The 26,666-nt window shown below is 35.2% G+C and overlaps 1 protein-coding gene across 1 annotated transcript in view; it reads left to right on the top strand.

Moving 5' to 3' along the window:
- nek12 (NIMA-related kinase 12) overlaps nucleotides 1-21,683 on the top strand; it is a 105,791-nt gene extending 84,108 nt beyond the window's left edge. The window contains exons 3-4 of the mRNA XM_006632665.3: nucleotides 7,913-8,107; nucleotides 18,696-21,683. Of these exons, the coding sequence (XP_006632728.2) occupies nucleotides 7,913-8,107; nucleotides 18,696-18,874 (374 nt within the window). The 3' untranslated portion in view covers nucleotides 18,875-21,683. The remainder of the gene's footprint in view (nucleotides 1-7,912; nucleotides 8,108-18,695) is intronic.
- The last annotated feature ends 4,983 nt before the right edge of the window (nucleotides 21,684-26,666 follow it).

Here is a 26,666-nt window from a genome sequence, read left to right as displayed (position 1 = left end):
ATATAAAAAATGTCAATATAGTGTCCATAATATTTGCTATTTTAGTTTTTCAAAGACATTTTTATTTGTTAAAAGAAAACTCATGGTGATAGCTGGGCTCGTACCTCCAACCTCAGGCTTATAAGTTAGTCATTTAAGCCATCACACCACAGACATAGTCATATAAAAGGCACTGAAACAGCCATACATATATCAATAGAAAGTCTTATACTACTGTCTGTGCTACAGTACATGAATATAATTACAGTGGTGTGAAAAAGTGTTTGCCCCCCTCCTGATTTCTTATTTTTTTGCATGTTTGTCACACTGAAATGTTTCAGATCATCAAACAAATTGAAATATTAGACAAAGATAACACAAGTAAACACAAAATGCAGTTTTTAAATGAAGGTTTTTATTAATAAGGAAAAAAAAACCTACATGGCCCTGTGTGAAAAAGTGATTGCCCCCCCCCCCCCCCCCCGTTAAAACATAAATCAACTGTGGTTTATCACATCTTTGGAAAGCTGAGTTCAATTTCTCTAGCCACACCCAGGCCGGATTACTGCCACACCTGTTCTCAATCAAGAAATGTTTAAATAGGACTTACCTGACAAAGTGAAGTAGACCAAAAGATCCTCAAAAGCTAGACATCATGCCGCGATCCAAAGAAATTCAGGAACAAATGAGAAACAGAGTAATTGAGATTTATCAGTCTGGAAAAGGTTATAAAGCCATTTCTAAAGCTTTGGGACTCCAGCGAACCACAGTGAGAGACATTATCCACAAATGGTGAAAACATGGAACAGTGGTTAACCTTCCCAGGAGTGGCCTGCTGACCAAAATAACCCCAAGAGCGCAGTGACGACTCATCCAAGAGGTCAGAAAAAAACGCACAACAACATCCAAAGAACTGCAGGCTTCACTTGCCTCAGTTAAGGTCAGTGTTCATGACTCCACCATAAGAAAGAGACTGGGCAAAAATGGCCTGCATGGCAGAGTTCCAAGACAAAAACCACTGCTGAGCAAAAAGAACATAAAGGCTTGTCTAAGTTGAAATTTTTGGAAGGTGTGTGTGTTCCATTACATCTGGCGCAACAGTAACACAGCATTTCAGAAAACTATGGTGGTAGTGTGATGGTCTGGGGCTGTTTTGCTGCTTCAGGACCTGGAAGACTTGCTGTGGTAAATGGAACCATGAATTCTGCTGTCTACCAAAAAATCCTGAAGGAGAATGTCCAGCCATCTGTTCGTGACCTCAAGCTGAAGCGCACTTGGGTTCTGCAGCAGGACAATGATCCAAAACACACCAGCAAGTCCACCTCTGAATGGCTTAAGAAAAACAAAACGAAGACTTTGGAGTGGCCTAGTCAAAGTCCTGACCTGAATCCGATTGAGATGTTTTGGCATGACAAGTGGTTAAGGCTCGAAAACCCTCCAATGTGGCTGAATTACAATTCTGCAAAGATGAGTGGGCCAAAATTCCTCCACAGCACTGTAAAAGACTCATTGCCAGTTATCGCAAACACTTGATTGCAGTTGTTGGACTTGAAAACAGGTGTAATGCATCCCTGATATGATTCTTGCTGTCATATTCTGAACATATTGAAGATTGCTCAGTGTGGATTTAATTTCCCCAGTGAACAGGATGTGCATTTATTAATTCTAGAAAAAAAGCCTTTCTTGACTTCTCTAGTTCTTAGTTTCTCTAGTTCCCTTTAAAATAAACTATTATTCCACAATGCAGAGTATTACATGGCCAGTATTTACACATGATATTTGTGATTTAAAGAAATTAACACAAGCAGCTTTTGGAGATTTAAGTGTTGGCTGAGTTATTGCAGGATAAAAGACTAGAGATGTTGGCAAGAAGAAGATAATTTGGGGAAAGCTGAGGAATACACTTATAACAAGAAAACTTCCTAATGGGGTTAGGCATACTTTTGATGAAGATGATGAAGTTAACAGACTATATGTTTACATAGATACTGAAATAAGGATTGTATTTTAGATTATGTGTAGTTGCTGGCATTGAACTGTGTGTTGGATGCACATGAATTGAAGGAATAGGCAAACATAGCTGATGCGGATCCACAGAGCCAGCATATTAAGATGTTTATAATTAGAGGCAATTTGTTTAAATAACTAGGTATGGATACTGATGTGCAAGAGAGGTGGAAAGGCTGTTTCCTTAAGCCAGCACTATAAAATGTTTTATTCTCAGTGAGATGCTGCCATTTCATAGTAGGTTTCTAACACTGTGTATAGTTCCACCCACACAGTGCCTTTACTTCCATCTATTTCTAATCTCTTTATCCAGTACAGAGGATTTGGAGCCTATCCCAGTAAGTGACGGACACAAGGCAGAATACACCCTGGACATAGCGCCAGTCCATCACAGGACAGACAGACACAAACACACACACACCAGGGCCAGTTTAAATCTAACCTAATAACCTTTCTTTTCAGAAGACTTAGTGTCTGTATCTGCTTCATTTTCTAATTTTAGTAGCACCTCTGCTACTTGTCTTTCTTATATGCATTTACTTTGTAATCTGTGGTCCTTTTATCTGTTTTTACATCTACTGTATTGCTTTGAGATGCCACCTTTAATGGTGATATATCACATAAAGTTTTTTATTATTGTTATAGGGAAACATGATCAGATTTTCCCTGGTTCAGAAAAAAAGATCTAAAGTATACTAGTTTGTCACTCTTCTCATTCCCTTTGCTAAATGACTTTTCATACTAATCTGATCAATCTAACTGCCAGTTTTCTGTGCTTTCTCTATCCTGCTAGATTTGCAATTATTCTGAAAATTTTCATCTTGAAATAACTCATTTCTAAATACCTTTTTCACTGTTAACATCTTGCAGCAACTCTGCGACAAAATATGCACTCTGACAGTTCATCCTGCTACCAACATTAAATAAAACAAATCTTAAGATTTCTATATTTATGTCTTTATTTAGTGGTTTCATTAGTGACAAAGGCTAAACTTTCTTGGAAAAATGTCTTTTATGTGTTGCGGAAAAAACTGACTTGCTTTAACAAAATATGTTTACAAATCCTTTCACCTGGCATTTTCGTAGTTAGAAATTATGGAACGCTCTGTTAAAAGCAAGGGAGTTTTTATGTCCGTTGCAGTTCTTTTGCAATATGAATATAAGTATATCGTTATTAATTTCTTGAGATACGCGATTCCATATTATATTCCCTTTTAATCAAATTCTAAAAGTATGCTTGTTGACTCCGGTATCGCGTTAGTTGAAGACTTCGATGCTTAAAATGTTTAGGGAGAAATGGAATACTGGTGTGTATTTTTTTCTTTAAAGTACCGAGACCAGCCATATACTGTATGTTTAAGTTCCAAAATTAATATCGTTTATGGACTTCACACGCGTTGCAGTATGCTCCTATTCTTTTTATGCTCAGGCACTAAGTAAAAGGAGATGCTTCATATTGCTTGACTAATTTTAAAAACTAAGTTAGAAATGCAGACGCTCCCTCGGTGCGCTGCTCTGGTGCGCCGGCTCTTACACAGTGTCTGTCTGCCGTAAGCGTTACAATATACATACCCAACACTACTTGTACCCATCTGTCATGCAAATAAAACACCTTGAATTGAATTGAATTGAGGGGAGAGGGGGGGAATACTAAAGCCAATACTGGCTCGATACCCTCAATGGGCTTTGACATGCTAATGCGTTGGTTTAACAGTCCGGGTGTGGCAGGCTTCCAATGTCAACTCGACTCGATTGGAAGACAATGAACGTATTTTGTGATATTTAGAAATATAAATTTGTTTGGTGCGAGTGAGGTTTTATTTAATCTCTGACCAAGGGAAACGTTTCATTTTTTCAAAGAAATGTTTGTTAAAAAATAAAGTCATAGTTCCATTGGATTCAGTCACAGACCATGTGACATGGGAGTCAGGAAACTAACACACAGCGCCACCGGATTTAATAACACAATAAAAACGCTATAAAATAATGTGACTAGGCACATAACAAGTTTACAGCACAGTACAATAATAAATGCTGACCATGACTTTAGAAGCATAAATTACCTTACACTCAATTTAAACACAAGCTGTCTTTCTGTATGAACCTCTAAGCTGGTTCATACAGAAAATGTAGAAATGCATTAGCCTGATTATGATTAAAAAACACATAATTAAACACGCGTTTGCGATTTAAATCAGAACACGATTTAAATCAATATAAATGTTTATATTGTAACGCATACTGTCCAGCCTCCATTTCTCTATAAAAATTTACTCTGTTGCACACACACACACACTAGAAGCAGGAACTGCTGTCAGAAGGGAAGATATGTTCAAAATATCGCAAATATCGATCATGTTGTGATATTTTGAAATATAAAAGTCAATTGATTGTCCATAATATCGCTATTCTATTTTTTCGAAGAAATGTTTGTTAAAAGAAAAGTCCAGCACCAGCTGGATTCGAACACACAACCTGCCAGTTGGTAGTCACGCACCTAGACCAGTAGGCTACAAGACAGCTCGCATGAACGGGCAGGCGAAACAGCCCTACACAGCCCTGTCGCAGTACATGGATATAATCACACCGTTATTAAATTCTTTAGATATGCGATTCCATATTATATTCCCTTTTAATCAAATTCTAAAAGTATGCTTGTTGACTCCGGTATCACGTTAGTTAAAGACTTCGAAGCTTACAATGTTTAGGGAGAAATGGAATACTGGTGTGTATTTTTTTCTTTAAAGTACCAAGAAGAGCTATATACTGTATGTTTATGTTCAAAATTAATATCGTTTATGACCTTCAGATGCGTTATGCTCCTCTTCTTTTTATGCTCAGCTACTAAAATTTCCCTTTAGTGGTAAAATTCCATATAAATATTCAAAACTAAGCGGATTGAAATGTGCACAGTAAAGACATTAAATGATTAAATCTTTTCAGTACCAACCAATGCACCACGAGTGCTCCTGTCGGTCATTTTGGCCAGCCAATCACTTGCCCTGCGGTGCCCTGCGGGTTGGTTACTGCACCGCGGGTTTTTACCGCTCATTTTGAATGGCTGCATCTGTACCAATACCAGCCACATATAGTTTACATAATATGTTTATCTTCCTAAATTAATATAGCTTATGAGCATGTGAAAGGCATGGTGAATCGGAGTTTCTCAAAACTTTGTATGATTGGAAACGAATACGTGATTGGATCAACGGAATGCTGTGGTGTTACTTTTTGTCAATGAAAAAAATAAAGTATTTCCGTTTACAAAGACGGTTGCTGGTGACAGCTCAAATGCTGTAAATGAGAGGTTAAGCTTTATTAGCTCCACCTGGTGGTTTTACAAGGTGGTTCCGGATACTATTAACATACTAATACTATTAACATTGTCTAATTTGCATGCGGTAAAATGATGCGAAAAGACCCGTTTTGATACGACACGCCCACTGCATTGTACCGCAGCTTACCCTGCTCGTTTTGAATGGCTGCATCTGTATGTCTCAGGTGGGCCCCATACCTGTTTAAAGTATTGTGGATGCTGCACATTAGTGGTGCTGGTGGAGGAAGAGAGCCCGCATTACCTGTAAAGTGCTTTGAGTGGAGTGTCCAGAAAAACGCTATATAAGTTTAAGCAATTATTATTAATATTGATTGCTTACAGTCTGGAAGGTAATATAAATCAATCTTTTCCATGTAGGGTGGCAAGTATTATCCACTTATTTCTCTATGATAGCTCTTTAAGTGACAATATAAAGATATGGTCTCATGCTGAACTGAAATTAAAAATGTAGTTAAACTTAGATTTTAAACTTACATAGATCCCCGGAAAACAAGTAATAACTGTTAATGAGATTGGTATATCCAGATGTTCAAGTGATATCTGAGCTGTCCAAAAGTAATTTATATAATGGCATTCCCAGAAAAGGTGAATTAATGATTCATTTTTACTTTGAGTAACATTAGGACCACAGTTTGAGTACATCAAAAAAGTAACTTCATTCAGTTCTGTTGAAACCCTTATTTGCAACAACTGTACACACTGTAGTTAGTGACTATGAAAAATTGCCACAATGTATCAGGTTAAGAAGATTTCTTGTCTGAAAAATATCCTATTTTGCATATAACCTGTTTGATCTTTATGTATTCGCCTTGGTAGAAATTTACAAAATGGGGTTACCAGTGTCTTTACCAGAATCTTACTGTCCATGTTCATCAAACTAATTGAATGATAACTACCACATAACAATGGATCATTGCCCTTTATATCTATCAATGTTACCTAATGATTACCAATACAGATCCAGCCATTCAGAATACACACCGGATGATGCAGCACATTGCACTGCGCGTACCTCAAGATACCTTTCACACTATCCTTTTTTAAACATTTTCGGTAGTGGGACTGCATTTATTTTGTAAAATGGTCAGGTGGAACAGTGAGTGCTTAATGTGGCATGTGGAAGCATTAGGGCTATCACCGGAAAACACCTTTTTTCAATTCCCAATCAATTCTGAGCCCCTTGAGACATTCTCTTTCCAATTATACAATTTAAGTTGTATACTGTTTATACATTTATTAATTTTAAACTGTGTATTACAGTATGTTAAATATTGAATTAATAAAGAAGGAAAGCAGGGCTATTTTACAAAAACTTAATTATTATTTAGGTCTGCATCTACATTGAGATATATTTTGTTTTAATGCCGATTTCAGCAAGGAGTGATCAGGAAACAATTTAATTTTAAATTTTGATAATTAAAAATAGATTTCACGCATACTGCACTGTAGTAGCCTAAAAGTCTCATATGTAATATACTGTATACCTCATGTACACACAATAGATGGTAGTGCTAGCTAAATATAAGAAAACAAAGAACACAACAGTATCCCACTTTCTACATACTGTAAACATTTTATGCATCAAAGGCTTTAACTTGGTAACTTACGGTGGCTATTTTGGAAAAGTATTAATGTGCTTGTTCCAACTACATAAAGTTTATTTACTCCAGAAGAAGTTATAATGTATTCTTAGAAAATAATAAAATGTAATAAGTTTTAGTACTCCTTTAATGACACTTCATAGGGAATACATGTATTAATATGGAATCATGTAACTTATGAAGTGTTGACAGCTAAAAACATAATTTATGGATATTTTGGAAACACTTTGACTTTTGTTTTAATGACTTTTGCTGTCCTTATATTTTTAATGGACAATGAAGCGCTCATAGACTGTAATGTAGCATAGTGTGCCCAAGTGGCAGTTTAGCCCAGTGGTTTAGATTCCTGTCTACTCCACAGAAAGTTAGCAGTTTGATTCCTGGACTGACCATTGTTTGTTTCTTTTTACAGATATATAAAAAATAGTTTATTATAGCTTGTTGTGAGTTCAGCTTGCTTCTTTTACGTTTACATCTACATTGAGAAAATCTTTATTTTGTCTTAATGCAAATTTCAGCAACAGTAAGCAGGAAACAATTTAAATTTTGGTTATAAAAATATATTGAACACATACTGTACTGCAGTGGCTTTAAAACTATATGGTATCATACTGTATACACTTTATATTTATTCGGTATATATATCACACTGCAGCTCATTGCTATGTATGCTACTGTTTTGGTATATCTGTGGATATGAAATGTGCAACGTCAGGAGACAAGAAAGCTTGTTTTAAAATGAAAAAGGTTTTATAATAAATTAAATTCTTAAAAGATTAATGACAGCATGTCTTTTTTTCCTGTTTCAGCTCAATGAGACAAATAGAAAGCCAGATCAGTCAGCACATTTCATTGTAACATACCTGTAGTAACATAATGTCACAGAGTCCAAGTGGGTACTGATAGTGTGTCAGAAAGTGATGGTATTGAACTAAGTTTTATATGTATAATTTTACCTTAATACTTATTTTCTTTGTACCCATTTCAGTGCCACATGATGAGGTTGATTTTAGTGAGTACCTTGATGACTTTGAGGAGGAAGTTGACCTCACTGAGGTGGTGAGTAATGCCAAGACTGCCATGGAGGTCACACCACAGAATGACACTTTCCAGGAGGAAGTGGAGAACACAGAAGCAGGTGGATTGTCTGCCGCTTTAAAAACCCTGCGAGAAAAGTATATAGGTAAACACAAAATAATAATCATAACCGGTAATCCTGCTGGAATTCTGTGCATGGATTTCAAGTCCAAAACCAGGCTGAGATGGACTTTGTTTTCTAAACTTGTTGATAACCTTCGGGAAAATGACATAACATTGCTCAATTTTGACAACATATTATATATTTTAAAAATAATATTTAGTAAATGTATTTTTGTGGTCAATATATACACTGACAAAGTTATATTTGTACTATTTAATAATACTGTATATTGCACAGATTTAATATTTTGATGCTTTAAAGACTGTAGTCTAGACACTTTGAAGTAACAATTAATAAAAATAATAAAAATGAATTAAATAGATCATTCATATAAGAAAATTTTAAAAATTCCTGATTTAATGAGTATTCAAACCCTTTGCTGTGGTAAGCCTAAATTAAATCACAGATGGAGACATTCAGAATGCACATTAAAGCCAATATCATGCTACAAGAGATCTTTTTTTCTCGCTGTTACACGGTGTACTTCGTTGTTTTGATTCACTGGCCAAAGATGATCAATAGGTGGCACTTGTGGTGCAGTAGATGTTAGGGAAAACATGAGCTGCCTTCAAAAAATATACTACTTACTTATGGAATCATGTAAGTAATGGAAAATGTAGCTAAGAGATTAAAATAAAAATGTTTCTGAGCATAAATAACAATATTAATGTATTAATAAATTATTATTATTATTATTATTATTATTATTATTATTATTATTTAGCCATCTGTGGTGGTATTTCATATTAATATTGATACAAAAATATTATTAGTAGTACAAAAACGAACGTGAACAAGCAAACAAAAGTAAAGGGAGTTACGTCAGGATGTGCAGGCTGCAAAGATGAAGGTAAATGTTTGTTCCCTGTTAAAAGGAAAGGAGGCTGTGGAGCCTTCTTCAGGTGTGAATGAGGAAATGTGTGAATATTGACAATGGAGGAGTAAAAAAGTTCTACTGGCCAGATCAGACCAACAGTCTCCAGTTATTTAATGCCACGATGTTCTTGTATGAACTGGAATTAAAAACACAAACAAAAAAATATTTAGATTTGTGATATTATGAAACCAAAAATGTGTTTGTGTCTCTCTTGAACACTGGGAAGCACATAAAAAATCGACACTTATTCTACATTACACATTTTAATCACTAACTCCCTTTCCAACAACAATGACAATGCCAAACAAATATTCCCCATAACTAACTGAAATAAATTAACAAATTATAAAAACAAGTCATATACTTGCCCAGCTCTACAACCTTATCCCCCATAAGATCAATAAAAATATACACCATTTTAAGATCCTAAAATTCTCAGAAGATAAAAACTCAACAGCTTCTACCCCTCGTCTTTCCAGCCATCTAGTGGTGTCCCTTAAACTTACTGGGCTCTCTTATTGACAATTCGTTGACAGGTTACGGAGCAACCTGTCAGTGATTTGCTCATTTGCTAGCCAGTCACCATGCCGGACCCAGACAGTCCTACAAAGGAAAACCACCCACAACACAAAGAAGTTGCCCATTGCAATTAACAGTTAACACCCCTGTCCTTAATAACAGATGATGTTTGTTAATGTGATGTAGACAGTTCACAAAATAAACTCAACTATAATTCATCAGTTTACAGGAAAAATTCCCCTAAAGCTACAGATGTAGCCATTCAAAATGCAGGGTAAAATCCCACACTATGGGTTTCATTGCGCAGGCTATCACAGTAGGTGATTCGCTGGCCAAAATGATCGACAGGTGGCACCTGATTAGTTGTTAGTGAAATGATTGCTTCATTTAATCTCTCTAATAGGTATGTTTAAATCTGCTTAATATGGATTATTAAATTTGGAATTTTACAACAAAAAGGGAAAGTTTGGTAGCTGAGCATAAAAATAAGAGGAGCATAACGTCTCTGAACCACATGAACATTACTAATTTAGGATTATAAATATATTATACAAACTGTAGAGGGCTGGTAGTGGTAGGTTAAAAAATACAGAACAGTATTCCACTTTTTTTATTAACATTTTATACATCAAAGACTGTGGTAAGTTTGGAAAGGTTTTGATGTACTCATTCTGACTATATATACTTTATAAAAAGCTATTTAACCTTTTTCTACGAATACTTATGATCGTTATCGCAGTAAAACCTTAATAGGGATTATAATATGGAATGGTGTATTTTAGGAAATTAATAATAATATTAATTTAAGAATCTAAATAGAATATATTTATATAGCTCAAAGTATTATTGTCATCTACTTTCTTTGTAAACATCTCCATCGATTTGACTCATTCTCTCGTGATTACTTGGAAACATTTTGCATGTCCTTTTCAGCTATAGCTTAAACTACTGAGTTGGTATAACGGCTTTATTGTGTGGCTTAGATTCTGGAAGCTGGGGTTTGATTCCTGCTCGGGCCATGTGTTTTCCTTTAACAAATAAATATTCCTTTTTTAGCAAAATAGTAAATATATTGATTTTTTTTAGTATTTCTAAATATCACGTGTTCAAAGTTAAATAATATCAACAACATGATATTGTGCATTTTGTCAACAGTGGGAGTTTTAAAAATTTAAAATTGTAAAAAATGTAACCAAATATTGCAGGTGAGACTGGTGTTTCTCCTGGATAAAGTGAGGTTGCACTGTGGCTAAGGATCTGCACCTGTGGCTGGAAGGTTTCTGGGTCAAATCCCACGACCTGCACAGGAATCCTAGTCCATTGGGCCCCTGAGCAAGGCCTTAACCCCAGCTGCTCGAGGGGCACCGTATAGATGGCTGATCCTGCGCTCTTACCCCAAACTTTTCTCTTCCCATCTGTGTTCCTGTGTGTCTCATGGAGAGCAAGCTGGGGTATGCGAAAAGACAAATTCATTTTTAATGCAAGAAACTGTACATGGCTAAGAAAGTGATCTTATCTTATCTTAAAGCGATTGGAAAAGATACACTGGTGGATTTACACTTGTGAAAACATTCCTATTTTAATGCTATGCAAACATATCCTTAATAATATAAAAAATTCAAAGGGGTGCCTGTGGCAGAGTTCAGCGCATTTTAAATCAATGAGAGGCTTTGAACAGCAGAAACACCTGTGTCGATGTTAGTGGTTTTATAAGAAAAAATATAATTATAATTATTAAAAATAATAATAATTAATAAATAATGTTACAAATCGAATTACAAAAAGCTTAACTACAGAATTTTTATTTTTCTGTTTCAATGTTTTAATGGGGCAAATATAAAGTCAAATCAGTCAGGATCTCTGTAACAAGTATAAGAACATTTCGCAACAAAACCATGAAAGAAGCAGACCTTAAATTTTGCGTTTGCTTTCTTCTCTTTCTTCTCTTTTCAGGTGTTCGAACAGTTCAGTGAAATAAGCTGCAATACAGTAAGGCAGACAGTTTTAAAATTCTTCAAGTATAATTAGCTCTTTAATGTAGGTCAAAATCAGATTCTTTGCAATCAGTACGTGACTTCTCAAAAGATACTGTACCCATTTCTCTCATCCAAACAAAGTTCTGATTTTTTTTTAAATTTCAAAACCTTGGATGATATGCCTCAGGGATTTATTCGGACTGTAGTCCAAACAAAAGAATTGCTGAGCACACTGTGATCTTGAAATGCAGGTGTGAAGTAGAGTTAGCAGCTTCTGTTTTAAAAGGTTTTGAATTTATATTAAGTTTTGAATCTGTTGTAACTTGAAATATAATGGTGAATACAGATGCAGCCATTAAAAACAAGCAAGGTATGCTGCGGTACAACGCGGCGGGTGTGTCACATAACGTATCATAACGCATCATATTATGTCATACCGCATTTTCCTCATGCAAATTAGATTTTGTTAATAGTATCCGGTTTTACCTTGTAAAACTGCCAGGTCGAACTAATAAAGCTTGACCTCTCATGTACAGCATTTGAGATATCATCAGAAAACACCCTGTTTTGAATCCCGATCACCGCTGAGGGACAATCTTTATTCAGTTAAGAATTTTAAGTTGTGTACTCTTTAAACTTTTAATTTTAAACTGTGTATTACAGCATGTTAATCATTAAACATTAAAAAGTTGGTATATTTTATAAAAGCAAGATTGCACAGTTGGACAAAAGTACACAACCTACCACCTTTATCATAAATATTTTAATTATGCAGAAATATTTTATGCATCAAAGTCTTTACTGAAGATATTACTAATAATATTAATAATGAATAACCTTGGACAGGCTGTAAGCTCAAAGTATTACCCTGGTCCACTTTTTTTGTAACCGTCTTTGTAAACGAAAAAACTATTTTTTCATTGACCAAAAGTAACACCACAGAATTTCGTTGATCCGATCACGTATTTGTTTCCAATCATACAAAGTAACTTTTTAGAATCTGATTCACCATGCCTTTCACATACTCATAACTTAAATTAATTTAGAAACATGAACATGTTATGTAAACTGTACAGATGCAGCCATTCAAACTTCGCGGTACAAACCCGTACCATACACAACTACCCACAAGCCACCGCGGTGTACCGCAGTACGTGATTGGCTGGCCAAATTGACTGATAGGGGCACTTGTGGTGCATTGGTCGGTAGTGAAAAAATTTAATCATTTAATCTCTTTACTGTGCACATTTTAATCCGCTTAGTATTGAATATTTATATGGAACTTTACAACTAAAGGGAAATTTTAGTAGCTGAGCATAAAAAGAAAAGGAGCATAACACATCTGAAGATCATAAATGATATTAATTTAGGAACGTAAACATATTATGTAAACTGTACTGTATATGGCTGGTATTGGTAGTTTAAAGAAAAAATTACACACCAGTATTCCATTTCTCCCTAAACATTTTAAGCATCAAAGTCTTACATGTGGTTATTTTGGAAACGTTTTTACGTTCTCCTTCTGACCATCTTACTGGACATTTATATACTTTGTGAGAAAATAGATAGTTTTAAGCTTTTCTGCCAATACGCTCATTATCGGAATAAACAAAAGCATACTTTTAGAATTTGATTAATAGGGAATATAATATGGAATTGCGTATCTAAAGAAATTAATAACAATATAATTATATTCAGGTACTGTAGCACAAACAGTAGACTAGACTTAAACATAAGACTTTCTATTGATATGTGTATGGCAGTTTCACTGCTTGCTACTGTATGTCACTGTATCTGTGGTGTGATGTCTTAAATAACTGACTTATAAGGCTGAGGTTGGAGGTACGAGCCCAGATGTCACCATGAGTTTTCTTTTAACAAATAAACATTTCTTTTAAAAATTAGAATAGCAAATATTATGGGCACTATATTGACATTTTTTATATTTCTAAATATCACAACATTCGTACAGTATGTATACAGTGGTACCGCAGGGTGTAGGGCGAAAACCCACGTGAGCCCGAATGCCCATCATTGATGTAGAGCATTCGCCTGGCTCTCCTGCCAAAGAGCACCTGGCTGGGGTACGCGGTGAGGGGCAGGACGGGAGTGGTAGTGGTCAGGGTGGGGATTAGGAAAGCTGATGACCAGTGCAGCTGACCCACTGTGAAACGGGCATACAGTCTGCGGAGATTGCCCATTTTCGTGTAAATAGTTCCCTGGCTTTGCTCCCCTGTGTGTTGCTCGCTTTCTCTTTCTCTCTCTCTGGGCGGGTGTGCCAAAAAGAAATGAAATAAAGACTTTTTTTTTCCCTTTTCATTTTCAAAGTAGAATAGGCAAGCCTTCCAATAAAAGACAGTCCCCCTTCCCCCACGGACAGACTGACAAATGTTTTATTAGAAAAAGAGACTCACAACGCAAAGCTGTGTCAGTCTTCTGTGTAAAAAAATCGGTTTGAACATCATGGGTGCTGTTTTTAATAACCTGCTGAGTAAAGAAGATTAATTTCCCTTCTGTCAGCAGTATTGTGTATATAGTTTTATGTAGAGGTTCTGAACATTTTCACAAGTAGAGGTCTTTAAAATTAGCTTTAAAAACAGGTTTGGATAGTTAACCAATTTTTATGCACATAAAATTGTGTTTTTTCTTCCTTGTGATCAGCTTAGAATCTTTGTGTATGCTGTAAGGTTTTTACTTCTCAATTAAACATTTAAAATACACAAATTTAATAAAGACAACATGTATTTTGAATAGAAAAAATCATATTCTGTCGTCTTCATGGTATGTATATCAGCAGGTCTTTTTTTCTTAAGCATACTATAGTTTTGACCGCGGGCACTTTTCCTTCCCCTTATCATTTTCAAAGTAGAATAGGCGAACCTTCCAATGAAAGACAGCCCCCCTTCCCCCCACAGACAGACTGAAAAAGTTTTTTTATTGGTTTGAACATCATGGGTGCTGTTTTTAATAAGCTGCTGAGTAAAGAATAGGAATTTTCCTGCTGTGAGCAGTATTGTGTATATAGTTGCCCTTTACTTGAATAAAAACAGGACATAAAGAAAGGGTTTCAGAAATCAAACAAAGCTTTATTCCCGTGCTTACTGGGTTCCAGTTTCCGGGGTAAAGCTAGCTTAAAGTTTGAAAACGATTTTGACATGCCTGTAGCGTTTTCACGAAATGTCCTAGAGTTGTGAGAACACTTGATTTGTGTATAACATACATTGTGAATGTTTTCACAGACTTCACGTTGTCGTTTATATGCCATTTTTTTACCACGCACAAATATTCTTATGTCCATATCATCACAGGGGAAACACAGAAAGCCTTCAAACCAAATGCATTTTAAAGACCATGACTTGTGAAAATTTTCGCAACCCCTACATAAACATATCTGTGAGCTAATTATTTTTTACTGATACTCAGGGTAAACTTGGGGTTTCGATTGATACGCAATGACGCACCATCTGGTTGCATTGTCAGATTGTGAATCAATAAAGGCATTTAATTAAACACACATTCGAGATTTTAATCAAAATGGGGGTAATGGGATTAGACCATTGGACATGCAATACACTTCCTCGTGATCATTTTAGAATCTTTGTGTAAGCTTTAATTTTTTTAACTTTTTAATTATACGTTTTAAACACTTTAGCTCTGTAAACACAACACACATTCTGTACAGATACATTATAATCACATTCTCTTGTCTTCCCATGGTGTAAAATGAATTAGCAGATGATTGAGCTAATCACCTGCTAATCAATTGTCTCTGTAAAGCTGTTGTTGCACTGCAATTTCCCTCATGGGATCAATAAAGTATCTATCTATCTATTTGAGTCGAAGTGTCTGTTAATAAAACAGAGCGAGTTAAACTTTGATGAGGGCGTGCCATATGAATAGGAGGGACCTAGTCTGTCACGGTTTAAGACAGATCTCACTGTAGCTCAACTGGCTGCTTCCCTCGTGAGTGATGCTGGAGGCCCAGGTTCAATTCCCCCGATGGTAGGGCCCAAAGCACTACATTATTAATTCTATCTTCCGTGTCACATTAACTAACTTCATTTTATTCCGCCAGACAGTTCATGAATATAATTATATCATTATTAATTTTTTTATATATGCAATTCCATATTTTATTCCCTGTTAATCAAATTCTTAAAGTCTGCCTTTTTTTACTCCGATAACGAGTTAATTCACAGAAAAGGTTAAAACACTATCACTTTTCACAAAGTATATAAACTTAATATGGTCAGAAGGAGCACGTAAAAGCCTATCCAAAATAACCACATACAAGATGCTTAAAATGTTTAGTGAGAAAGTGGAATACTGCTGTGTATTTTTTCTTTAAGCTACCAATACCAGCCGTATACAGTTAACATAATATGTTTATGTTCCTAAATTAATATTGTTTATGAGCATGTGAAAGGCATGATGAATCCGAAATTCTCAAAACTTAAATTGTATGATTGGAAATGAATACGTGATCATGAATGCTGTGGTGTTTTTGTCAATGTAAAAATAATGTTTTTTTGTTTACAATGACAGTTACAAAGAAAGTGGACCAGGGTAATACTTTGAGTTTACAGGTTATCCAAGGTCATTTATTATTAATACTATTAGTAATATCTTCTGTAAATATTTCTGCATAGTTAAAATATTTATGATAAAGGTGGTAGTTTGTGTTCTTTTGTCCAACTGAGTAATCTTGCTTTTATAAAATATACCAACTTTTTAATGTTTAATGATTAACATGCTGTAATACACAGTTTAAAATTAAAAGTCTAAAGAGTATACAACTTAAATTCTTAATTGGATAAAGATTGTCCCTCAGCAGTGATCAGGATTCAAAATAGGGTGTTTTCTGGTGACAGCTCAAATGCATGAGAGGTTAAGCTTTATTAACTCCAGCTGGCGGTTTTACAAGGTGATTCTGGATACAATTAACATAATCTAATTTGCATGCGATATAATGTGGTATGACGAGGTATGACGCATTATGACGAATTAAGATGCAACATACCCTCCACGTTGTACCGCAGCATACCTCGCTCAATTTGAATGGCTGCATCTGTATAATAGTGGGCTACTTTTGTTTTCAGATAGGTAAGACAAAACCAAAATTCTCTGATCGGGCTTTAAACCGCCTGGGTGGAGCATGCTTCATTACAGTCCTTTACCACAATAAGGACAATAAAAGTTATTTTTTAAAAAAAAGGAATGTCAAAATGTTTCCAAAACATCCACTTATGATATTTTAGCTGCTTAGTAACACTATTCCATATTAATATGACTATCAAATGGTATTAAATCAGTACAACTTTTTTTTAGTCACAGCAAGTGGTATTCTTACTATGTATTCTTAGCAAAGGTTAAAATGTTATAACTTTTTATGAAGTACAGTATATAAACTTTATAATGTTCGAACAAGCAAAACAAGTTATAACCATAACCCAGTATAAGTTACCAAGTTAAAGTTTTTGATGCATAAAATATTTATGAAGAAGGTGGATTACTGTTGTGTACCTTTGTCCAATTGAGCAATCTTGTGTTTATAAAATATACCTACTTTTTAATCAGTTTAATGTTTAACATGCTGTAATACACAGTTTAAAATTATTAAATGTCTTACGGTAAACAAATTCTGTAACTGGAAAAATTGTCACTCAGCATTGACCAGGTATTGAAACCAGGAGTTTTCTGGTGACAGCCCAAATGCGGTTTTACAAAGTATTCCACCCCATTGGAAAAAACCTGCAGTACCTTGTTGACTATGCACTGTGTATTGTCGCAGCATCCCTCGCTCATTTTGAATGGCTGCATCTGTAAGCACATGATAGTGCATCAGCTACATAAGTCTCTGTGGCCTTCTTGTTTCAAATTTCCAAGGAGTAACTCTGTAACATAAGTGACCAGTGAATCAGTAGTTTATTATGGTTATACACAACCTGAAGAAAAGTCAAAGGATTGTGATCAGTAAAAACAATGGCAGAAGACTTGAGCCTGAACACACCTCAAAATGCTCTTTCTGCTCATTCACATAAGTTTGGTCTTTTTTGACAAACGCTAAAAAGCTTTCTCACTACTGCTTAATGGACTAATGTCCATGGTATGTAGGGAGGAAAATGTATCTGGGCCCAATGCTTTTAAGCAACATTTTAAGAGAATGTCTTTGTGTTACGTTTGAATAGGAAAGTTTTTACAATTATGCAGCCACTAATCCATCAAACATTTTACACAAGATCAGGTAAAGAATAAAGTGTTAGTACATGTGGCCTTTTTTGTTTTCAAGTTCATTAAACATGAAATCATCACTAAAAATAATTTATGTGAATGACATTTCATCAAAAAAGTCTCAAATTTCATATTCTGTGTGACTTTGGAGACTGAAATGTATTTTTACATAAAACATGTCAACAAGACTTAAATAATTAATTTTCTAGACACACAAATTGACAGCAGTTAAACCCAAAGTTGGAACAATGAGGCTAGAGTCTCATTTCAATACAGCATCTTATTTTAGGTTAGTAAGGTGTTTTCTTATTGAGTAATATGTTTTACCGTTCGCATTTCCAAATCTCTTACTTACACAATCTATAGTTTCTAGTTCAGTTTTCTTATCTTTTCTACAAAATTTGCTTAATGTAGTTGAAGAACTCCAAAATGCTTTTATCAGTTTTAATGAATGTGGTCACAGCATGTTAACCCCTCTTCTTCCGGCTCCTGTACAGAGCAAGTTGTAATGAGCATGTGAGTGTAAAGATCACAATGCTAATATGAACCTTTATTGGATAAAACAATTATCCAAGAAAATGGATGGATGGATCACGTTTGACTGTGTTCTGTTCTGCAGTGTGAAATGTCCAGGTACTGACCAGGCTCACACCTACTAAGCTTCAGTGGTTTGCTAGCTGTAGGTTGCTAGCTGTAGGTTTAAAGTGTGATATAGCTGCTGGCTTACTCTCTGGTGGTTCAATGACTGGTATAACTAGTTATCTTTAATTCCTCTATGGCAGTTTTCAAAAGATTGCTTTCATTTGCTAAGAAATTGAACCTGAAAGATTTCACACTCTCTGTTTTGAGTGCAATATACTGCACATGACAAAAAACATCAGATAATTTTATATAATAGTGACTAATATTGAATTTCATTAAAACACATGATATATATATATGACTGTTAATCTAACTGTATTTACAGAAAGCATCGATCAGACACTTTTTGAAGAAATCAACTCGCATTTCCAAAATGGCCTGACTCCAAGTGACTTGCAGCCACATTTTGAACACAAAATGGAAGCAGATCATCTGGAGACCTGCTATCTTATATTCAGCAGTGATCAGGAATCAGCAAAGACAGAAAGCTGTGAAGAATTATAAATAATAATCTAACTAATAACATAACAATATTGTTACAAATGGAGGTTACTAAAAAGGTGAAAATCCAAATTTCACTGAGCGGTTTTGTCAATATGTTAAATAATTATTCATAACCCCCAACTTGTAAGTGATTTCTCTAGAATATACCTGAGCGGTTGGTATAATTAAAGGCACATGAATTCTTTATTCCCTAGCATAGCTTTGTTGAGAGGAGTAATAATCCAGGCACACTTGTTGAGATAAATATTTGTTACAATGACAAGATACAAACTAAACAACACCGCAGTTACTCTATGTACAATTTACACTGTAAATATCGGTAAGTATAGGTCACCCAGAAAAATCCCAGACTGCTACTATGCATTAAACTCTTAATGCCTACAGGGGCCACATAAGAGATTAGCTGTTCTATAAATAAATACAATGCAACTTCCAGTTAAATCTCTCTCTCTGTGCACCATGGATGCCACAATATAAATGGGAGCCTATTTCCCTATTCTAAATATGTGTATCCACAAGCAGGAAGGATGTTTCTAAGTGAGGTATCTTATACCCCAGAAAACCCAAGTTCCCCTATAAAAACAGAATAGCAGGCTACCTCTAACAAGGTTTAAATACTTACCTCCTGTTAGGATTTGTTTGGATGATCATGAACTAGGGACTCTCACCTGGAACAAGCTTCAAGCTCTGAATCCTCCAGACTCTTGTCTCTCTTCTCTCTTCTCTTCTTTTTTTGGGATCTTGTTCTCAATGTGATCTTATATTGTGTTTTTCTGTACTTCTCGTTGATAATCATTAACCCGCAATTTACCTTGCTATATCAAGGTAAACTTTACAATTGTTTTTTGCTGAAGGGACCCCCCCGCCCCCAACCTCAACAAACATCCTCTCAACTTTGATGCTACAACTGTTTCCTCTGCCATGTGTCACAAACTTTAGATAAAATCCTAACGACTCTTCTCAGTAATCTAAAGCTGTAACAATATAAATAACTAAATGTAGGGTGAACATATGATAAGGAGTAAGGTTTGCTGCTGTATTTTCTAGGTAGGTATTAGTGAGTAGCAAACTGTAGTTAAAGCTTTCCAAGTACTGTTTTGTACACTTCATAAAATGTAATTATGTGATGCACACATTTTAAATGCTGTGGTTTTTCATAAAATTACTGGGTATTTTTCTGATGTGGCAGTATGTTCCATTAATAATAATATACCCAGAAAATGTTGTAAGGATTATGAAAAAAGGATTATTAAATAATGATGACTTTGGTTTATTTTGATATTAACATTTAAAACTCAGAAATCCACTCTAAAACATTAACCCAACCCAGTGGTGTGTATCATGAGCTAGTTTAGTTTTAAGAAATCTTCATAATGTGTCCTAACAAATTCTAAAATTTTAGAATGAAATCAAGTATCCATTCTTTGCAAAAAAACTAATCTAGGTCAAACCCAAGCAGAAATACACATGGCTGAGGGCTCCACTGTCACAAATTATTCAATTCAATTCAGTTTATTTTTATATAGCACCTTTCACAACAATGTTGCCCCAAGGCGCTTAACAGTACAATTGACGATACATTTTGTCAATACAGAACAGAAGACCAGAAGACAATGGAGGAGAGGAACCAAAATCTCCTTAGTAAGGAGAGAAAAAACCTCTAGGGGTCCAAGGTCAACTGGTTGCCCAACCCCTTTGGGCATGCTAACATTATATCATTTAAAAAAAGAAATGATGAGGGTATTAATCCATCCAGCCATCATGTCTTCTGTATGTTAGTACTGCATGCAAATTACACTATTATAAAGTCATAATTGTTCTTTTGTGTTATATTAATCAATTTGGTTTATCAATTTGGATACACCTTGGAGCAGGGGCAACAGTTGCTAGTGAGGATAAACCCTTGACAGGATGCCAGATATAAACACAGATATGCACTCACACCAGTGCACAATTTCCTAGAAACCAGTATGTCTTTGGTTTGTGAAAAGAAACTGAAGCGCCTAGAGGAAATCCATGTAAACACGGGGAGAACATGCAAACTCTACACAGATAGCATCCCAAGTCCAGAACTGAATTTGGGGCCCCAGCCCTAATCAAGCTAACCGCTACACCACCACAATGTTAATATTGTAACAAATTTAGGTTGTGTTAGAAATCAATAACTAAATCAGGAATCTCACACTACAAATTACTATATACAGATCCAGCAATTCAGAATGCACAACAGCTAATGCGCCAGAATGTGGCATACATACCAGGTTACACTGAAAATATTTTTAAGTAAACAGTTTTTGAAGACAACATCTTCCATATTCCATTTAAATTGGAACATTTTTTCAATTATAAATTCACTAGTCCATCCTTTTTCTAACTGCTTTATCCGGCATAGAGTCTCAAGCAAGCAATGGGTGCAAGCCAGTATTATAACAGGACAAAAAGTACAGAATCCATCCTGGACAGGACAACAACAAAAACTAAAACATTCCATATTTTACATTCCAGTAAGTTATGGAATGTTTTTTTGGACTATGGTAGGAAAGCCATGATAACAAGGAAAAGAATACAAACTCCACACAGATAGAACCCAAGGAACACCCCCTACTCATGAAGTTTTTCCCTGCACTATAAATAGCACAAACAATGACATCCACCACATTTAATTCCTGAGATATAGCACCTTATTTTTCAGGATATGGTGTCACTCTGTGATGTTACTAAATTATTATATTTTGAATGCTGTAATTATGATGGCTTTATTTGATATTTTTTAAAGTAATGTAAGAAAATCTTTATGTGTTGAAGTGAATCCCTAAATTAAGAAGCTTGATTTTTTTGGAAACATCATGATTGTTACAAGAGAATAAAATGTGAAATAATTTGTTACAGTTATGGCTTTATATAGTTTTTTTCCCCTTTGGTAACAGGACTCCTGGCTGCTGCAGTTCATAGTCTTGCATTATCTTGCAAATATGCTCATCTCTGCGATGCTGCACCCTCTGCAATGACTGGATAGTTAATTACTCAAAATTGCTTTCTCGGTTTTTCAGGGGTTGTTGGGGGTTGGGACTGAAGTTACAATCTCTCTTCCTCAGTTTAATATCTGATACGTCCCCACTGCCTCTATGAGCTTACCAGATTGTGAATGTAAACTGAATATTAAACATGCTGTGATATATAACATTTATAAAAATGCCAATAAAATATCATTTTAATTATACTATAGGTTTATATTTTAAAATTATATTAGGTATAATGACTTTAAAATCTTTGTATTTAAAAGACCAGATAAAACTTTTGAGTAGTCATTTGAATGAATTTGTCATGTACTGTAACTTGCCACCTGCCTACTGCGAGAAGACAATGCAGCACTAAGTCACAAAACATGTGAAAGGAGCTACATGAAAGGAGCACAAGCTAAGCACCACTTTCATCTTTCATCTGTCAGCAGCCATATGACTCTGCAACTAGCAACCCACTGAAGCTAAGCAGGTGTGAGTCGGGCCAGTACTTGGATAGGAGACCTCCTAGGAAAAACTAAGGGAGCTGCTGGAAGAGGTGTTATTGGAACCAGTATGGGGTGCTTTCCTTGCAGATTGTGTGGGTCCTAATGCCTTCTTGGGGTTTTGCTGGAATATCATTCTAGTAAATTCTGGTCAAGGAAATTCAAAATAACACTAATTATTTACATAAAATGTTATTTACAAATGCTGAATATTGTAGTAAATCAAAAACATTTTCAAAAGTAATTATTCATAACACTCCACCTGTTGAAAAAAAATATTTGTCAAGAAAACGTTCATTTTAACAAAAACAATGATATGACATTCATGAACAAAATAAAAAATAGACATGAAAATGTCATATCATAGGAAGTATACCATCTGAAACCATGAACAAATCATATTCTAGAGAGACAGTCAGCAATTAAATTGTCTTTTCCTTTAATGTGTCTTATGTCAAGATTATATTCTTGTAGTATCAAAACTTTCTGGAATAACCAAATATAGCCACAATGCAAGCAGCGAGTCATGTGGGAATGTACCTTGTATTGTTTGTTTCACTATATAAAAGAGCACTGTAAAAGTTGTATTAAGTCTTGTGTCCAAAAACAAGACTTCCATATGCATATGAAATAATAATAATAATAATAATAATAATAATAATAATTACAATAACAATAGCTTACACTTATATAGCGCTTTTCTGGACACTCCACTCCATAGCCATAGTGCGCCAGAACGCCCACCACACATCAGCTATTAGTGGGGAGGAGAGCAGTGCAATGAAGTCAATTCATAAATCCACAAGTTCTTAACAACTACAGGCCTGTCTCAAACATCCCATTTCTATCTAAAATTCTTGAGAAAATAGTTGTGACCCAACTTCAATTGTATCTGGACTCAAATAATATACTTGAGAAATTCCAGTTTGGTTTCTGCCCAGGCCACAGCATTGAAACTGCATTAACAAACTGCATTAACTGAAATAAAGACAACTTTCAACACACAAACTCTTGGTGGATGCCTTTTGTTTGGCACAACACACCTAACGTCAACTCTTCTATTATCAATTCGGTTAATTGCATTAATGAAGTAGAGACTTGGATGTGTGAAAATGTTTAGTTACTCAACTCTGATAAAACTGAGGTTCTGTTGTGTGGAGGCAACGATACTGATAGGACTACTATAACTTCAGCACTTAACGCAGAGGATTTAAAAATTTGCCTTAGAGACTCAGCATGTAACTTAGGCATCAAATTAGACACAAGGCTCTCATTTAACTCTCATATAAAAACAGAATCGAAAACATGCTTCCTAAATATTGCAAAACTAAGGCAGCTTCTCTCCGTTCAAGACACAGAGAAATTAATACATGGTCTTGTATACAGCAGGTTAGACAACTGCAATACCCTATTGTCATGGAGCACCCACCACTCTTTCAACACCTTACAGCGAATTCAGAATGCAGCAGCTAGAATTATTATTAGGAGCAGAAAGTACGACCATATAACCCCCATAATTAGCTCTCTTAATTGGTTTCCTGTCAGGTACAGGGCGGACTTCAAAATCCTTCTACTTACTTACAAGGCTCTCAGATGTCAGGCACCTGTCTATCTAATGTAACTTATTAATGTATATCATCCAAGTCACCTGCTTAGATCACAGAATGCAATTCTTCATAGTCCATGCATTCATAAAAAAACAATTCAATTGGTGGTAAAGTCTTTAGTTTCAGGGCCCCTAGCTTATGGAAAGTCTCCCACCCCATATTCGGGATGCCAAGTCAATCTCAGTATTCAAATCTAGACTGAAGACCTATTACTTCAGCCGAGCCTACTCATATCTTACATTATAGCCTGCTGCAACTATGGCTGCTGGTGCTGCTGTACATGCCATTGTGTGTCTCTATGTTGGCCCACCAGGTAAAAGTTCACTTATCTAAGAGTCCATATACAGTATGTCAATGCACTTCCGTCCCTGTTCTGTAGATTGTTGTTTCTAGCATTTCCCTTTCAGTTTGTGTCCACCAAAACAGATAAACAAGAGACAAAGTTTCTTTGAAAAACTAAAATAGAAAATATTATGGACACTATATTGACATTTTTTATATTTCTAAATATCACATGTCCGAAGCTAAGTCATTTATTAATAACAACGACTAATTGCTACTACTGTCATTATTATTGATAATAAATATTATCAACACTACATTGAATTTGTTGGTATTTCTAAATATCACAAAACGTTCAAAGTTCACATCCTTGCGAAACAATCATGATGTTCTCATTCAATTTAAGGTTTGATGTTTTTTTTTTAAACTGTGATCTTGACAATCTTGTTCAGAGGGCCCTACATTACAAACATTCTTTGCAAAATTCTTTAAGTTAAACAAATGAAGGAAGAAGGGATTATTTTTACAATTGGCACTCCAAGCTTTTGACTGATTTAATTCACCTCATTTAGCTGAAACGGATAAATAAATAATTCCGTAGTTACAGTAAGGGAACAAGTAATAGGTTTATTCCATGCTGAAATTAGAAAACATAAAATACAAACTTTCGGCTGTTTTCACAAGAGACAGCTTGTGAAAACTCCAGCTGAATCCCCAGATTTAAATCCAATAGAGATGGTATGGCATTCCCGACGCAAACAAATGTTGTACTGTGATAAAGACGTGGGTAATGTCATGCCCATCAAACAAGGATCTTATCGTGCAAATCCTGTTAAACTAATACAATACACTCCTGGTTTGTTTAACGATAGTATGAAAAAAAAAAGCAAAATGGTGAGAAAGCTATGCACAAAGTTAGACCAATTGACAAGCAATACACTTAGTTGTGTTAATCTTAGAATATTTATGTTAGCTGTTTTTTTATATTTAATTATTTTATACACTTTAATTTTCTAAACAGATCACACATTTCGTACAGATATAGTACAATCACATTCTCCTGTCTTCCCGTGGTGTGAAACAAATTAGCAGGTGATTGAGATAACAGTGTAAAAAGAGGCGATACACAACCTGTCTCCTCTATAACTCTTCAGTTTACAGAGAAATTCCACTAGAGCCTCACAACATTGTATAATAATATTCTTCTTGTGTCTAATTTTTAGCAAGATTTGAGCTACATTATATTAATATAATTATATTGTTATGTACAGATGCAGCCATTCAAAATGTGCGGGCGATACCGCATTATTTTGCGGTACGCTGTACGCAGTCTACCGCAAGCTACCGGTAAATACCGCGAGTTACCGTAAATTCTCCTATAATACGACAAGCAAAATAATGGTATCCGGAATTTCCGCAAGGTGGAACTAATAAAGCTCAACCTCTCATGTTTGAGCTGTGGCCATCAGTCATTAATGAAGATATTACTAATAGTATTAATAATGAATGACCTTGGACAACCTGTAAGTGTAAACTCAAAGTATTTCCCTGGTCCACATTCTTTTTTTCATTGACCGTCTTTGTAAAAGTAACACCACAGCATTTCGCAATCACGCATTTGTTTCCAATCATGCAAAGTACAGTGATCCACCATGCCTTTCACATGCTCATAAAAGAGATTGATTTAGGAACATAAACATATTACCGTATGAAAACTGTACTGTATACAGTATGTATATGTATATTTAATGTCTTAACTGTGCCCGTTTAAGTATTGAATATTCATATCTAATTTTACCACTGAAGGGAAATCTTAGTAGCTGAGCATAAAAAGAATAGGAGCATACTGCAACGCGTGTGAAGGCCATAAACGATATTAATTTTGGAACATAAACATACAGTATATGGCTGGTCTCTGTACTTTAAAGAAAACATACACGAAACATGGTCTCATTATGACCAGAATCGGTCTTGAGATATTTTTAACTTGATTTACAGTATTTGAGAGGTATGTCTTAACACCGATACTACAGTGCTTAAGTACTGCTCACGTATATGTTTCTAGGTTTATATTATGCATTTCATACGGTCAAATTACTTTTGAGCAACTAATAAGAAGCGCGAAACGGTATGCGTTTTAGTTTCGTTTTGTGCTGGGACCGGTGGATTGATTAGAGATATCAAGTACATACAAGTCATTTTTTAAATGTTGTAGTTCGTATTGAAAAAATGTTACGAGTACATCTATCAACAATTACACAGGTTCTGTTTCCATATTGCGGATTTTGGTTACGTAATATTATTTTCTAGATTTCACGTTGTGAATATATGATTTGGGCAAACAGAGCCGCAAAGAAGTACATTATGGGTTGTTCTTTTTTTTTGCAGTTTTATCTAG

The sequence above is a fragment of the Lepisosteus oculatus genome, chromosome 8, assembly GCF_040954835.1.
Source record: "Lepisosteus oculatus isolate fLepOcu1 chromosome 8, fLepOcu1.hap2, whole genome shotgun sequence".
NCBI classification, from domain to species: domain Eukaryota; kingdom Metazoa; phylum Chordata; class Actinopteri; order Semionotiformes; family Lepisosteidae; genus Lepisosteus; species Lepisosteus oculatus.
Note: the sequence above shows the minus strand (reverse complement) of the source record. Positions and strands in the feature narration are given on the sequence as shown.